We start from the raw sequence: 16547 nt of genomic DNA, 5'->3' as shown, positions 1-16547 counted from the left end.
CTTTTAATTTTATTTTATTTCCTAATCATTTTTTCTCTCTTCAATTTTGACAAATAATTTGAAACATCATTATTCGATTGTTACAAACAAATCCAAAGCTAAGTTCAAAGCTAAATTCAATAAATTAGATTGAATAACAAATGGTATACAATGATATTATCAGTTTTCTTCTATCGAAAGAAAAAAAAGGAAAACCGAATAAAAGAATAGTTTAGTAATACACAGTTAATTGTGAATAATGTTCGATAATGAGAATACGTTTATAGTACATCTTATATGTATATATGTACACAACTATATTATAATTATAATAATAATAAGAATAATATATATATAATAATAATAACAACAACAATAATAGATGTTTTTATTTGGAACAGTACCGTCAATACTTGCAATATTTTTATGAGAGAATTAATATATTATTTGTTATATAATATTTCTTTTTAGAGAATTGTCAAAATTCTGTTTACACGCACCCGATTTGCAAGACAATACTGATTTAAAAAATGTCCTAAAAGAAACATTAGACGACACTTGTATCAACTTGGATGCGATCATTGAGACATCAACGTTTGGGCATAGGTAAATTACGTAAGGGAAAGAATGATTACGATACAACATACAAGAAGTTTAGGCACACACGTAATTGGCAAAATATTTGAGTTTCCTCTTTTTGCTGTATGTGGTTGGTAAGATTTAAATAGCATCCAAAATAACATAGAAATGCAATATTTGATTTCACACCTCCACCCTCTAACGTTTCACAGTGACATATTAAGTTACTATAATACTATTCTAGGCACGCACTATAAATAATTACTTCTAAATTCTGTAAGAACAATGTCCGTGCGCGATAACGATTAAAACAACGAAAGAAATGTCATTTTCTGTCCGTACGATGACTTTAACAAGCACTATTGACTTATTGAACTAGCAACTAGCTAGAATCAATAATCCTGATATAGCACCATTTTTATAATACAGCATCTTAAAGCCAAAATCGTATCTAAGGCTACCAACTGGTAGTTGAAGGAGCATGTGTGCTTACTGTAAAATCTTTGTATAAGGAGAATACGCAAATCTGAAAAATAAACAAACAAAAGGAAACTATTAAAATTAATTGTTAAATGAATAAAATAATATTATAATATCAGACCTTATCTTTTAAACGTTGACAGAGTTGCAATGCTATGGTTAGAAGTACCAATGCATCGTTTAACCATGGTACACTGCATTCCGCTTGTTGAGTCTCATGTTTAACGCTGCCGTGCGCATTTTCTAACTGATAGACAGCTAATACCAGTTTATAGCTTTGTATGTAAAAACTAATAGCTAAATTCTCTGGAAGATTAGGACTTAGAGATTTCTGAAAATGAAATATATTGCAACTGGATTATATTTATTATGCGTATCAATAAGTAGATAGAAAGATTTATCTAAACTTTTATTTACCATATTACGACTTTTAATGAGATCGTCGATGGTTTTCTTTCTAGGAACAATTAAGCTGGTTCTACTTCTTTGAAGACTACCTAATATATTACCTAGTACATGCATAACTTCGTCTGATGTTTTGAAAAGATAATGCCGATCGACATTATCGATATGCGCGATAGCTTGCTGCAAATGATTAGCAGCATCTTGTATTTGTTGCAATTTCCATGGATGCTCATTTACTATACTCGTTCTCATGTTAACGTTTGGTTGACGTTGTATTTTGAAATTAACTTCCTAAGAGAAAATATTCAGTTATCATATTCTACAATTTAATTGTTAAATTTTAACGTTTACTCGACAATATAAAAATGAATGTAACTTTGTTAGTGTATTACTTACTGCATTTGTGATACTATCACCGGTAAGTACAGCAACACATTTTACTTGATCATGCGGAGCTGCAAATACAAATCTGTCCGTTTTGTCTGGTTGATCGTTACCAAAAACAGCTAATGGAAATCGCTGTGCGCATTCCTACAAAATGATACATATATCATTGAACTTTTTCACACGTCTTACATCTATGCCACTAAATTAATAATCTTCCATACAAATTTATAATAGTAAACTGATAATGACAATTTATTATAATACACTACTAACCATTAAGATATTGCGAAGTTGGGATAACGAAGAATGGACTTCTTCGTGTAGGACCCACTCAAACTCCATTTGCTAAAATAAAAATTAAAAAAATGAAAAAGACTTAAAATTCTCCATAAATGGAGTATGTATTGTATGTATATCGAATCGAACGACATAACCTTATAAACATGATTTATTGATTAGCTAAAATACGTGTAATTGATAAGCGATAGATAAGGTTCATTATCTCCCAGAAATGAGAGAAAGCGAGGTAGATTAAGCGATTAGATAAATGTTAAACAAGGTGAACAACTTACGAGATTGTGAGCCTCCTCTTTTTCGCAATCCGCCATCTTTTCACTCTCGACGGTGTCTCCCTCTTTTTAGACGGTCTTCTATATTGCCCTTTAATTTATTTAACCTTTTAATGCTTTTTTATAATAGCGATCTATGATCGTCGACTTTTGCAATTTGTTAAGTCGAATATCGCATTGAATACGATTTTTTTATTTTGACTAAAAAACGTTGTGTCGAATGATTGCACATTTATTTTTCCTCATGTCCATCTCAAAAGTTTTTTTTCTCTTTTTGTATTTCTCTATCTATTACATGGGATATTGACGAAGCAGTTTTTTCTGTTAAAAGAATTAACTTCTCCAGTTTGTTTAATCTCGATATAAGTTCTGGGTGAGCGTAGATTTTTGTCTTAAATTCTTGATAAAATCTCCGAAAGAAGAATGACTGGTCTTAAGTTGTATTATGATTTATTTTCCCAACCATCAAGAGCACTATATATTTTTCTAAAAGTAGCTGGTATACCATTTGAGGCAAAACCAATAAAGCTAACAAAACTTGAAAATTTAACTCCCGAATTTGAGGCCTTCAATCCATTTAAAAAAGTTCCAGTTATAGAACATAATGGGTTTAAGTTGATAGAAAGGTACGTTCGATTGGACAATTTAGTTAATCAGATAATAAATAATGACGAATGGTTTTACTTGTAGTATTGCGATTGCGAGATACTTATGCAGAGAATACAAAGTAGCCCAACATTGGTATCCGTCTTCGTCTAAAGAACAAGCCAGAGTCGATGAGTATTTAGAATGGCAACATTTAAATACTAGAATAAATTGTGCATCATATTTTTTTGTTACGGTAACAATAATATTAATATGCTCTAATTGGAATCTATAAGAAATTTCAAATGAATATTTTCTAATTTTATTATTTTTTTCTTCTTATTGTAGTATCTGAAACCTTTACAAACAGGAAAGCCATCTAAACCTGAACAAATAGAAAACTGTAAAAAGCGAATGTTAGCTTGCCTTGATTTGATAGAAAATATTTGGCTAAAGGACAAATTATTTCTTACGGGCGATAAAATTAGTATAAGCGATATATTTGCAACTTGCGAATTGGAACAACTACGTAAGTTTATGAGCGATCCAAATTTGTAAATTTCTTCTTATATAAAATAGTTATAATAGAGCTATAATAGAATAGATATTATATATTAAACCGTAGGCTTAGCTGGATACGATCCACGCGTAGAATGGCCACGTATCAATGCTTGGATGGAAAGAGTACAGCAGGAAACTAAACCTTACTATAATGAAGCTCACAAACTATTGAATAACATTGTACAGCAACAGAACCAAACTGCCAGTAAACTATAATCATTAAAACGTTAATCTTTTCGTTATCTTATATTTTCTATTATGATATTATTATCATATCAATTGTGAATATTTAATGGATTACTAATAGTAAGTAAAATAAGAAACCTGATACGTAAAGATCAGGGTTCACTTTCTAATTTTATACAAGTTATTACACAAAAGTATAATTTTGTCAAAACTAAAAAATGGGACTACGTGTGTATATTATATGTATAAATATATATAAATTTTATGAGGGAAAAATATAAAAGGTCACTTCGTGACATTAATAATTGACTAGCGCATCGTTATTTTGTACTTAATTACTTAACATTTTATACGTCTTATACTATTACTTAATCTTATACGTTGTTTGTTTTTCTTTGCGAGAATTATTTAAAATGCATAACAATGGTACATATAAATGTGCATGTGTGCACATTAGTGTATACGCACATATATGCAAGAACGAACAAACAAGAAGATTTTACTTTATAGTTTAAAGCGTAATTTGAGAACTTCGAAAATCTTGTTTTACAAAAACGACACCTACCACATGCAATAATATTTCTTGTATATCCGTATCAAGAATTAAAGTAAAATAATGTAAGATAATTTAAATTTGAAAGACATAAGAAGAATTGGTGTAACGATATGATGACCTGTTTGCAAACTATAAAACATATGGATCACGGTAAATATAATTTACGGAGAAATATATTGAATATACAATTTATGTTACTTTTTTTAACTTTGGCATTTTTTTAGGACATTTTTCAACGTGAACGCTCCAATGTCGAGCTTGACATCTTTCATTGCAGTAAAAAGCTACCTCGCATCCGAGACATTTAAACATCGATCCAGCTATGCCACAATTGGAACATTTAAGATTACTCAAAGTATCGGGACTTCTGTTTACTTTACCGAGATGCGGAGTTTCGCAGTCCCTTTCAACGTTTCTAGAAACTTTTTTGGACATTTGCGGAAGAGGAACCGTCGGTATAGATACGGGTGGATTTTGAATATTACTAGAAAGCATAGATGTTGTAGGAAAATCGTGTTCCGGTCTAACAAAAGGTAATCTGTCTAAAAGTAAATTAGGTATAGGACGATATTCGGCGCCGTTCCATTGCGGTTCTTTTGTTCCAACGTCCATGGATGATTGTCCTTGATGAGACAAAAGATGTTCTCGAGTACGATTATTTGAAGTATTAGAAGTTAATCGGGTAGAATCAACTTCCATAACAGCGGCATTCATGGCTGTGCTTCCAGATTTGCTATAAGGAGTTAAAGAAGTACGCTGTCTTCCGATAGAAGCTGCCGCGACTACTGCAGCAGCTGCAGCCGCAGCTACAACGTCCGGTATTATTCTGTTGCGTCCATATTGATTATTGCCAGCTGGATATCCGTTAAGAGGCATACGTGGTAAATTTTGTTGCGTCCCTGAGGATAAAGCCGAAGATGCTAGCAATAACGGCGAGAGACAACTCGCTTCTGCGTTGTGATTATCGGTAGAAGTTGTTGCTCTGAGTCGATCGAAACCAAAGTCATTTGATGGCTGAAATTCAGCAGCAGCTGCGGCGGCGGGAAGCGATCCGGAGTATTTTAAAATATCAGAAGTAAAATTTCGATTTGCGTTCTGTAAAGAGGTCAAGTGCTTGTCGACGTGCGACAATTGACGTAAGGACGAATTAAGAGGATTCTGCATAGGTAAGTGGTGGTAACTCGTCAAAGGCGTTCCCGGATGTAAACGAGAATGATACGGGTAACCGCCATAAACAGGATACAATGCGGAATGATAACTAAACGTTGCTCCGGTGTATGGATCAATCTATAAAAGAGAACGAAATGAATTTCGTTTACTATTTTTTATCATTCTTATTTGCTATTTGTCTTAGGTTACTTACGTTATAGTTACTCGGATAAAAATGAGTCGTCGAGTGCGGAGTGCAAATTCCTGAATTCAGAGTCGTCGTAGACGGAAGGGACTGAGGAGTTGCGGCAGCAGCCATGTGTTGAAATAATTGCTGTTGCTGACGTTGTTGATGATGTTGTTGACGATGCCATCTTTCCGTATTCCATTGTGGAGTAGTAAGGTTTAACGCATTGTTACTATTGGTGATATTGGTGTCGTTTGACGATACTTTGTGCGTCTCCAACCCTGAAGTCTGATAAAATAAAATACAAACAAGAAAATCCTTTTATTTGATTAAACTTGAACACATTTTGCCAAGTATTTCTACTTACGCGCGTAGATTCTTCCGTTGGAATGATACCTATATTATTTCCCACAGTTTGTAATTTAGATTTCTGTTTGGAAACTTGCTTTTTCGACATTTTGGCTACCCAATTACCAAGCGTAGGAAATTGTTCGGTCATTATTCGATTTTCATTACTACTTTGAGATGAACAATGTTGATCTGTAAAAGGATATTCTACTTGGTTGAAAGTCGGAGCTACGGAAACATTGTCGGTCTTCCTGGATTGCGTTGTACTCGACGTTACCTAAGATTTTGTATCAATTAGAATAGTCCATCGCAATCGGGATGCTTAAGCGTTATTATCTACAGCTGTATACCTTCTGCGTTTTTTTCGAACCTTCTATTTGATTAGTTTCCAAGACATTTTTCTTTACGAGCGTAGAGTCATAATAATTAGATTCTAATTGTAAAATGTTCATCATGTCGGCAGAAGTTGAAATTTTCGTTTTCGTTATTGGTACCATCATTGGCTGGGTTGCGTTTACTTGATCGCACCTGACGTGCGATGGAACCTCGGTACCTCCAGAGACAGAACTTATTATAGGACCCTCGATGAGATTTATGTTAATAGCGCTGTCAGCATCGCGTGCCTCTTGTTCCTTTATTTCTGTTTTTTCTTTGGCAATCGAATGATTCGACGATCCGACCTTTATTGTCTTGGAGAGTTCTTTCATCGTCTCCTTTTTCTCGTGCACTATTTTAATATTATCTTTTTCTACAACTTCTTCAATACCATCAACAAATACTTGCCCGTTTTCAATATTTTCAACATTTTCCGAGGAACACGGATCGATAGAAGTTGAGGAAGGAATTGGCGGTGTTGTCGATCGATGTCCTAAATCGATGATATTATTATTATTAGACTCCCATTCTTGATTAGTCGTGTCTTCGCAAAAACTATCCGCCATAGATGAGATTTCTGCTGTATTATTATCGCACGCGATCCAAGTCGATTCGTCTGGTAATTGTACGGTCTGCAAAATAGAGAAACTATTATTACCCAACTTTTGGTAAAATATTCAAAATCATACGATTTACGAATAATAACCTCTGCATCATGCTCGTCCTGAATATCCAAATTGGATGAAATATTTATAGAAACTTTCGGCAATACAGGTGGACTATTTCTAATACTATCCGGTGACTTATTAGGATAATCTATCGGGGAACGGGGTGAGAGTTTTGGTGGTTCCGGCGAAGAAATTGGAGAAAAGTTTCCAACGAATGCATCGTCCCACCGATGCTCTTTCTTATTTTCCTCTAAATCTACGAACTCGTTTGATGGAGGATTAACACTGTACAATTTATTAAGTAATTTTGAAACGTTTTCTATTTGTTTCTCGTAACAGTTCATCATTTGTCTGAGCCTTGTGTTACGTTGCGGACTAGAATCAACAATATTGGTGGGCTTGTTAGCTATCTCCCGAGATAGATCCAATGCCTTGTCCTGTAATTCCTTGAGTTTTCGCCTTAGCCTATTACGTCTATATTTTAATTTGTAATCGTCGCTCTTGAGGGAAGATCGACGTACTGTGTTCCGAGGGATTGAACTCGTCGATGCGACATCAAAATTATTATCATCATCGAAATGATAACCTCTGGTCCAATATTCATAAGCCGTCGGAATAGATTGAGAGTCTGGACGAGGGGTAGCACCAGTGACTATTCTATAATTGGCCTCCTTGTCTCTTTTCGAGGGTATTTCTGCTTTTCCACGATCGCCATTTTTTCCTACGGACAATAACTCTAATTAAACACGATGGAATAATTGTAATTTGTAATAATGAAATGATTAATTTTTGTTTTTGTTTGATTTTTTTCAATGAACCTTCTTGACGAACGACTTTTTTTAATCGAAGAGGAGGAACGATCTTATCCTTCCCAAAATGAATTTCTGTTGTCGATCCCACGATCGACGTAGCGCACTTTGTATCATCCAAAACTTCTCTATTCTTTTCTTTATCGATGTTACTCGTAGTAGCATTCGTATATAATTCGTTGAATCCATCGTTTAATTTAACGTCGGAGGATTTTTTTTTTTTCTTCGAATCCTTCGTAGCATCCTTTCCTCGTTCTTTAGATTTGTCATCAGTGATTTTTCGTTTAACAGGATCTAGGATTTTGATAGGACAAGAGTTTGCCTCTTTCGAGGAAGTCTTTTTTTCTCGATTTCGTTCATAGATAAAAGAAACGCTCTGCTCTTCCTCCGAATCGGCGTTTATTTCGAAAATCCTCGATTTTGCGGGTGATTCCACATCGATCGTGTTTAAAATCGAAGTTTCAATCGCGTGTGAACTTTGAGATTTTCGAGATGTTGGTATCGGTACAGCTCGAGTTGGAATCGGTGGTGCTGGATGTATAGGAAGGCAATGATTCGGTTGAACCGGGATCACGCATGGTCCTCGATCACGTAACGCCCTAGCTATACCGTTTTTTTTTTTATTATCGCGATTAAATCTGCTCGAACTGTCAGCTATCATAGCGCAAACTTCTGTAACAGATACAACTACTGTTTATAATACAATTCCTTGTGACGATATTAATAAAATATCAATCAAAATCGATGAGTCATTTCGTTTCAATTTTATTTCCAATTAGAGAAAATAGCAATTAATTAACACAATAAAAGTTTTAAAATTGTACCATAATATTATAAACGGATGATGTTAATCATATTATTATTATTATTATTATTAATATTTATTTGGATAAATCTATTTCATACCTGAACTACCTTCACTCGTTTCGCTTTTTTCCCGCGTTAGTTTAACATCGTCATTAGTTAAATCCACGACGATCGATTGCTCATGTACGGTCTTTCTTTTTGAGCCTAATCCAGTCAAATAAAAAGAATTACGAGGAAATTTGGAAAGATAAGATCGTTTTTTGGAGACCTTCCTTCCGTACCTCTTATCTACGTCAGGCATTCCAAGAAATCCGCGCATTTAAGCTCACCAATTTTTCATCAAATAATATAGAAAATTGGATTATTATTGTAAGGCACCAATTCGATTGGAAATAGTAATCGAGTAATGCGAATTTCGCGCCTACGTTCGAACTTTTTTAACAACGAAGAGCAAAAATTGATGACAAAGTCCTGGCGCGTATCCGACGGCAAAATGAAAGATCTAAGAAAAATTAACAACCCCCACTTTTTAACACCCCGTAATGTTGTCCTTATGGAACCCCTTGATACGCAACAGGCGATTTTAATTGGCCAACGGCAAGCAAACGCTCTATCGTTGGCGCAGGCGGAAATCATGTTTGCTGGAAGGGTTACAACCTAACTCTTCTTTATCAAATAATCGAATAGTAATTGATGAACGTTCGATAAATATTTCATTATTTATTCCCTATTCGATCGGCGGATAAGTTCTAAGGAGTTGCGCCCAACAAACTGGGAATACATTTTCAATCATCGAAGATAAAGAAACGGATGGTTCTCTCGCGTTAGTTTTCAATTGAAAAAGAAAAAAAAAAAGAAGGCGGTTCAGTTAGCGAACAATGATGATGATGATCGTTTCTTCGAGTTTTTTGTTAGTTGTTTCCTCGAGGAGGATCGGTAAGGAGTTGTAAGAAACTTATGCAAAGGGGGAAGAAATGGTCTTGCGAGGGACGCTTCGCTCTTGACTTATTCATTCGCACGAAACGGCACGAGCGATCCGGAGAGTAGACCTGGGATGCAAAACGACACAATACGTGGTATACGGTGATATACGGTTCAAGTAGAAAGTGGGAAACAGACAAGTGGTATAATAAATTATAAAGGAAGACACTTTTTCGAAGGGATTGCATCCGATTAGATCACTTTCCGATATTATCCGACGAGGGATATTACGCGTTACGTGATATATATACCTACATCGATTCGAGAATATGTATCGAGTTTCTTTTTATTTTCGATTATCTTCAAAATAAATGACGTATATTTGTAACATATATATTAGCGTGCAATATGAATAATACGATAGATAAAACTTGCTATTTCTCATTATTTGCGATCACGCTTAATTCCCATCGCGATTCTTTTCCTGCCTCTCCCTTTTTTTCGCCCACCTATACGGGTGCATACGGTCTGTTTAATAATAGCAAATATCTCCTTTAATTTCTTTGTTCTTTATTGTCATATGTATACGATTATGCATCGGTTTGCTTAAACAATTGTTCATTAACAGAAAAAAAACCGACTTTTCATAAAATAAGCTGCATACTGTAGAAGATACTGTAGAAGATACGTGGAAGTCAATGAACTTGTAACGATAACGAGCACCTTCAATAACATACTTTACCTATTTCGTTCGTATTCTCGGTCGACCGATCGATCGATCGGTCTATCTATCGATCATCTAAAGTAATTTTAGATTTTACATTTAAAATGTAAAAATAAAACGTACACCTTTACTACGTCTCACTTTCACCATACCGTGTAAGATGCATTTTAAATAACAGCTGGACGCTTATCGATTGCTTCCTATCGAGCTCGCATTTTCATTAATAAGTACTAAACCAGGAGACGACAAACTAACTTGTTTATCTTTTCCTAGTCAATAGAACACAATAAAAAAAAACGTATAATAATATTACCGCGGGCGATATATTCGAAAATATAAACTGCATTTGAGAAACGAACTAACACATTAAGCATTTTCTTATAATAATATTAATATATTTATTTTCGTCGAATAAATGAGAATTTTTAACAATGCTTGAAAACTCTTCCAATTTCGAATATGTTTGAACTGTCTGTCTACTTTTTAAAATTCGCTACGTAAGAGTCATAGATATCAACATCGAATAATATACAAATATGTCGATATATACGCGTATATAGACTATTTCTTGTACTTTTTTAGTTCAAAGAAATATGTATTCTGATAGTCATTTTCTTTACAAAGGAATAGAAAAATATGCACGCGACGACGTTAATATCCATCGATACAAGGAATACAATGTTATCGCATTAAATATGCAAAGCGTTGTTTTGAAAAGTTTCATTGTACCAACTTTCAGACCCGCCCACAGACTGCTATTAATTTTTGATCGAATACGTTGCTGTCACGCCATCGCGTATTAGCCGTCTTACTCGTCGCCAGTCTACAAGGAACGTTCCAAAGTAACTCTTTTATCTTACTTTACATTAATATTCAACTTGTCGACAAATTCTATTATAAACTGTTTTATTTCTCTCCAACAAAGAACGCTTATTATTGTCTTTCAAATTCTGTTTTGTATCGAAACGATTGTTAACTTATCGACAAGAAGGCGCTAATTTTGAATAAACTATCTATATTAGGAATGTTAGAGTTTTGAAATTACTCACAATAATAACAGTCCAAGTAGGTTCCTCGTTGCGGGATAATAAGCATAAATATAATTTCTCCATCGGTGATTATTAAGTAAACCCTTTTATGTGATAGATACACGTGCGCTGTTCTTTCTTTCGTCCACCACCTATAACCGAAAGAACACAACAATTTCTTTTTTACGTTCGTTATTTATTTTCTTCTCTTGCTCTTTCTCTCTTTCTTTCTCTTTATTCCGTATAAAAAGACAAACAAACAAAAATATTATTTCGAAATATGAAAAGATTTGAATTTGGCGGTAATTGTTGACAAACGATGCGATTGAAACGGCGCGCGAAGAATGAATGTGACGCGTTACCCGTCACATTCTACCAATCAAGTGTGAGCGGCGCGTAAGCCGAACGAGCGCGCGCACTGCTGCGTAGTGGCGCCACTGCGCAGCAGAGTCATCAGGACTTATCGACTAAGCTCATTCGTCGAAATACTTGGCGCTTTTGAATCCTCTTTTAATTTAAGAATTTTTTATATTCTTTGAACAATGTAATCGAGTAAACGAATAGAAAATGATTTTCTACGACGACGATAACATCTCTATCTATTAATTATTTATTTTTTTTTTAATTTCCCGTTCAAATGTTAAATCGATTTCACAAGAATCGCTGATTAATCTTTTGATAAGACCACGTATCCACATGTAACTATCGAACAAACGAACGTGTTGTCACACCTATCAATGGTTTTAACTATTTTTCAATAGTATTCCCATTCTGGATAATAGGATCATTTCGTGCCGGATGTTCATACGAATTGATAATCTAATTGTATTATCAAATATATGTATGTTATAAAGAAAATAATCCAAATTGAATTTGTTAGATAACTATCTTTCAAATGATTAATACGTAAAAACGTGTTAATTGGCAAGCCTTTTAAAAAACATGTCGAAAACTTACAAGATCTCAAGTGTTACAGATAATCCTTTACGAAGACAAGCGTTCGTTTACAGAAAATCAAAATATCACGATAACGAAAAATGTACAACGGGTATAGTCTCGGCAAACTTAAAAAAATCTAATATATTAGGAGAACGGGGAGTAAGAAAAATATATCATTTTTCTATCTTTCAAATGATCGGTTATCAATATAATATTGAATTTTAAATTCTTTCACTAATTTTAGGCAGTTAAGGTACGAACTGAAAATGGAAAGCAGAAACAGGATACCGCTTTTATCGGATCAAAAAGACCAGTTATTATTACAAGCAAAGAGTATAAGGAATTTAAAGAGCATGGTCGTTATTTAACTGAAGAAGAGAAACAAGCGGCTATTACAGCAGTAGAAGAGGAAAAACAGAAACTAATCAAAGATAGCATGATACGTAAAGAACTTTTTCATAAAATGGACCTGACAAAAACACGCGAAAAAGACAAAATGTTAAATGAGATAGAGGAAGAAGCCAAAAAAAGGACCATGCATTTGCTTGAAAGAGCTTACAATTTAAAGCTCGAGCAGGAAGAGGAAATTCAAAAGTATAATCGGCTTATCTTAGAAACTAAATGTAGAGTCATAAGAGATATGCAGGTATTACATTGCATTAAAGGATTTAATTATATTGTAATAAACAATAGAACAAAATGCGTATTGTACAAAATTGCTCTTTTATAGATGGCTGAAAAGAAATTAATCAAACAAGAATTAGCCGAAGAAGAGAAGCGTTTAAATGATATGATGGAAAATGAAAGAAGATGGGCCATTAAAGAGGATTTAAAGAAGGAAGAAGAAGAAATTTATAAGAAACAAGTATTTGCTAAGATTTTAAAGGATCAAATTACGGAGAACGAAGAACAACGAATACTTGAATTTGAAAGAAAACAAGAGGAGAGCCAGCTAATTAATATGAATAACATAACTTGGCAACTAGCAGAAATGGAAAAGTTACATCGCAAAGAAGCTGAAGGTGCTAAAATTCGTCGAGATCTAGCAGAAGTGAATGAACAATTGAAACATTTCAAAGCTATGGAAGAAGAAGAAAATAAAATAATAGATTTAAGGTAACATCTACAATTTGTTGCTTCACGTTAAATAAATATGCTAATTAAATTCATATAACTTTCTTAGGATAAAAGAATATCAAAAATTTCAAGAAGAAAGAAATATTCAATTAAGTGAAAAGCAAAGATTGGAAAATTTAAGTAAAGAACAAGAAAAAGAAAGGCTAGCTGTACAGGCAAAGCACACGCAAGATCTTCAAGTGAATATTCAATATAAACTATAATAACGAAATCAAATGGTATTAGAATACAACACAATTATTCAAATTCTAGATACAAATTGATGCAATAAATGCAGACCGCGTTCAAGAAGAAGTAGAAAGAGAATGGAGACGAAAAGAAAAGGAGGAAGCTCTGAAAAAGATAGAAACCATAATGGATCTTAAAAAAGGAAGAGAAGAGCAAATAAAAAACAAAAGATCGATGCAAGCGATTGAAATTGACAGAGAAAAACGTGAATTTGAAAGAATTCTACGTGTGCAAAAGGAGGCATTTTGCCGCGATAAAAAGAACCGCGAGAAGAAACACCAAGAAGCTCTTAATCATCGTAACGAGATATTAAAGCAGGTCGGCCGGCGTACTGATCGTTAAAAATATTTCAAACCTTTTGCGCAGTTACTTATGTTATATATTTTGTATTATAAGTTCATTTAAATTTTATTATTTCTGCAATAGGTGAACGAAAAGGAAAGAGAACGCATTCGAGCGAGGCAAAAGATGTTTGAAGAAGGATTGGCAATTCGTGCGGAAGCTGCTATGCGTAAAAAAAAGTTACAAGAAGCTATGGAACGAAAATGTAATGAAATGAGAGAGAACAAGGTACCCGAAATATACGTTAATGAAGTTAAACGCATGATCGAAAATATTAAATAATGCATATATATATATATATATTATATATATCTATATAGCATTATATATCTATATACATCTTGTAAAAGAATTCTTATTTGATAATAAATACTGTCCTTATGCATATTTAACATTTTACACCTATTATAATGAAAAAATTTCTTATTCATTATCTGTACATATCCGTATTATAGAAAATATTAATAATGTAATAAATATAATTTGTAAAACTAAATTATTTCCATAGCATAACGATATTTGGATCGCGTTCAACGATTTCTTCTATTTGTGCTACGCTTTGACCTGTACTACAGCAAATTTCATCCAAATTATATGTTCCCGTAAAATATTTATAAACAGGATTATTTCGTGTTTCTTCGTTATACGGTACTCCAGGTAGTAGTATGGGATACTGAAATTCATATAATTGCATACGCGTGCTCTCTCTTTCAACCAAATCTATGTAAGAAAAAGATTTTTTAAACGGAAGAACACACCTTGTAAACCCTTCGTATGAAACCTTCAATTAGGCCAAATTGGACCAATCTTCTTTCATTAATTCTCAAGTTTTGTGGATTCAAACGTTGACATAAGTCCCTCATACTGCAGCTATGAGTCATGCTTGCATAAGTACGATATATATCTCTGAGGTATGCGGGTTGTCTCGCTATAACAAATAGTAATAATCTTTCCTTAAAACTATGCTGTAACATACTAATGTATTAGGTAGTAGCACTTACAGGATTTAGATGCATACGAAATACATCTTTCTTGTAATTTCACGTCTTCTGCTAATTGCTTTAATTTTGGCGTCGCCGCATAAACGTTACTGTATTGAAATATTGGAATTAAAGTTACAACGCTATAATATCTAAAAAAATAATAAAATATATATTCTATATTATTTATAGATTAAAGTAAAAACATTTAAGTTAAAAGCATTTATTTCATATAAACTTACGCTAAATTCTGCACACAGCTCTTAACTAAATTGTTTTCTACGTCTGCTTCAGCTGCTATGCGAGCGACATGATTAAAGCCATCTATATACGGTAAAACTTGCTGAGTAGTTAAATCCCATTGATCACTGTGAAACGCTTCTCTACCTTCTAAGAATATTGGCACTTGGTGATCAAGGACTGGTTTAGGTTCCGGCGCAAGCTTTACTACTTTTAAATGCGATGTCATTGTTCCCTCTTGAAAAGAAATTGATTAACATATAATATAATAAAATAATAAATATATACAATTCTTACCTGTCAGTGTACACATTTTATGCAAATTTAATTCCTGCATTACGTGTCTCAGCATTTCTGCTAATCTACTTTTATCATCGGAAGTAGATAAGAAACAGTTCTCAATTTCTAAAGCCATCTAATATATAAGAAATATAAAATATTCTACTTAAGTATAACATATCATTATAAATATACTCTTTTATATTATTATACCTATAAATTTGTTAAGGTAAATGAGTACCAGAAAATCTGACATCTTCTTAACTACTGGTTCATAATGAACTGTACGAGCTTCTGAGTCGCATACAAAACATAAATTAAAATAGAAAGCATTTCTTGCATATTTTTTATCATCTATTTTTACAGGAAATCCTAAGATTTTATAATCTTTCAATGTCCTAAAACGATTAACATATTTCTTTAATTGAGACTTCAATTTGTTTGATTGATTGAAAACATTAATAAACATTTTTAACTTACACAGTAATCGTACTTCTTTGTAATTGTGCCTTCGGTATGATATAAACGCTGACATTATCAAATATATCTTTTGATACAAAATTATCGGGTACCTTTAAAAAAATAAAACAAAGAGAGAAGAAAAGATACAGAAACTAAACGCTAAATTAAATAAATAAAATATTTTATACATATAATCTCTTGACCTAACCTGACAAGTAATCTTTGGTCCAGCTATGTGATGAAATTCGGAAAAGAATATACATCGAATTGGCCCTTCTTGAATTTTGTCCTCTGTACTTTCTAAAGCTGCTGATATCATTTTGATTTTCTTTTTAGTCTTGTTATCACACCGAATCTATATGATTTGTATCGAAATAAAAATAACAATACCGAATTTGAATCTGACACAAGATGTTATCATCACGGAGCGCATATACATATGTATGACAGTAATGTGGCCGTCACGCCAAAGCTTGGCGCCTCCGGCACTCTTACCGTCACGCCCCTAGTGGCGAAACAAAAGAACTAAAAAAACACCACGCATTTGAACAACCGCTGCTATTCGCTCTTCCGTTCCAACCACCGAGCTAGACACACGCGTACTCATGAGCAGTAAACAAAGACGTGAAACTAGTCA

General features: G+C 33.5%; 5 protein-coding genes across 8 annotated transcripts; 2 read left to right on the top strand and 3 right to left on the bottom strand.

Annotated features, from left to right (window-relative positions):
- Positions 1-720: 720 nt before the first annotated feature.
- LOC106788387 (protein rogdi) lies at positions 721-2488 on the bottom strand. Its single transcript, XM_014751584.1, has 6 exons — positions 2403-2488; positions 2104-2175; positions 1840-1974; positions 1456-1734; positions 1160-1369; positions 721-1084 (listed from the first exon to the last, which is right to left on the bottom strand). The coding sequence occupies exons 1-6, from the start codon at positions 2436-2438 to the stop codon at positions 1016-1018; spliced, it is 801 nt and encodes a 266-aa protein (XP_014607070.1). The 5' UTR covers positions 2439-2488; the 3' UTR covers positions 721-1015.
- Positions 2489-2717: 229 nt separating this feature from the next.
- Positions 2718-4033, top strand: LOC106788388 (glutathione S-transferase theta-1). The gene is made up of 4 exons (XM_014751585.1): positions 2718-3025; positions 3090-3240; positions 3333-3513; positions 3610-4033. Exons 1-4 carry the CDS (start codon positions 2823-2825, stop codon positions 3759-3761), a joined length of 687 nt encoding a protein of 228 aa, XP_014607071.1. The 5' UTR covers positions 2718-2822; the 3' UTR covers positions 3762-4033.
- A 101-nt stretch (positions 4034-4134) lies between these two features.
- Positions 4135-9885, bottom strand: LOC106788383. Of its 2 annotated transcripts, none has more exons than XM_014751576.1 (7): positions 8730-9885; positions 7833-8495; positions 7053-7750; positions 6322-6978; positions 5991-6248; positions 5651-5911; positions 4135-5574 (listed from the first exon to the last, which is right to left on the bottom strand). In XM_014751576.1, the coding sequence occupies exons 1-7, from the start codon at positions 8947-8949 to the stop codon at positions 4477-4479; spliced, it is 3855 nt and encodes a 1284-aa protein (XP_014607062.1). In that variant the 5' UTR covers positions 8950-9885; the 3' UTR covers positions 4135-4476. The 2 variants fall into 2 exon arrangements, with proteins under 2 accessions (XP_014607062.1, XP_014607063.1); XM_014751577.1 differs by having other exon boundaries at positions 7053-7735.
- A 2091-nt stretch (positions 9886-11976) lies between these two features.
- On the top strand, positions 11977-14231 carry LOC106788385 (cilia- and flagella-associated protein 45). Its single transcript, XM_014751580.1, has 6 exons — positions 11977-12401; positions 12487-12888; positions 12973-13358; positions 13426-13558; positions 13632-13925; positions 14034-14231. Exons 1-6 carry the CDS (start codon positions 12246-12248, stop codon positions 14229-14231), a joined length of 1569 nt encoding a protein of 522 aa, XP_014607066.1. The 5' UTR covers positions 11977-12245.
- Positions 14232-14352: 121 nt separating this feature from the next.
- Positions 14353-16541, bottom strand: LOC106788386 (nitrogen permease regulator 2-like protein). 3 transcript variants are annotated; one of them, XM_014751581.1, is made up of 9 exons: positions 16301-16541; positions 16119-16216; positions 15929-16020; positions 15690-15846; positions 15467-15584; positions 15172-15406; positions 14951-15081; positions 14708-14877; positions 14353-14622 (listed from the first exon to the last, which is right to left on the bottom strand). In XM_014751581.1, the coding sequence occupies exons 1-9, from the start codon at positions 16347-16349 to the stop codon at positions 14446-14448; spliced, it is 1227 nt and encodes a 408-aa protein (XP_014607067.1). In that variant the 5' UTR covers positions 16350-16541; the 3' UTR covers positions 14353-14445. The 3 variants fall into 3 exon arrangements, with proteins under 3 accessions (XP_014607067.1, XP_014607069.1, XP_014607068.1); XM_014751583.1 differs by having other exon boundaries at positions 14951-15039; XM_014751582.1 differs by having other exon boundaries at positions 16119-16541.
- Positions 16542-16547: the final 6 nt, after the last annotated feature.

This window comes from Polistes canadensis, unplaced genomic scaffold (assembly GCF_001313835.1).
Source record: "Polistes canadensis isolate GaletaPanama2010 unplaced genomic scaffold, ASM131383v1 scaffold_138, whole genome shotgun sequence".
Lineage (NCBI taxonomy): Eukaryota > Metazoa > Arthropoda > Insecta > Hymenoptera > Vespidae > Polistes > Polistes canadensis.
The sequence above is the reverse complement of the archived record's forward strand: the minus strand, read 5'-3'. Positions and strand labels throughout refer to the sequence as shown.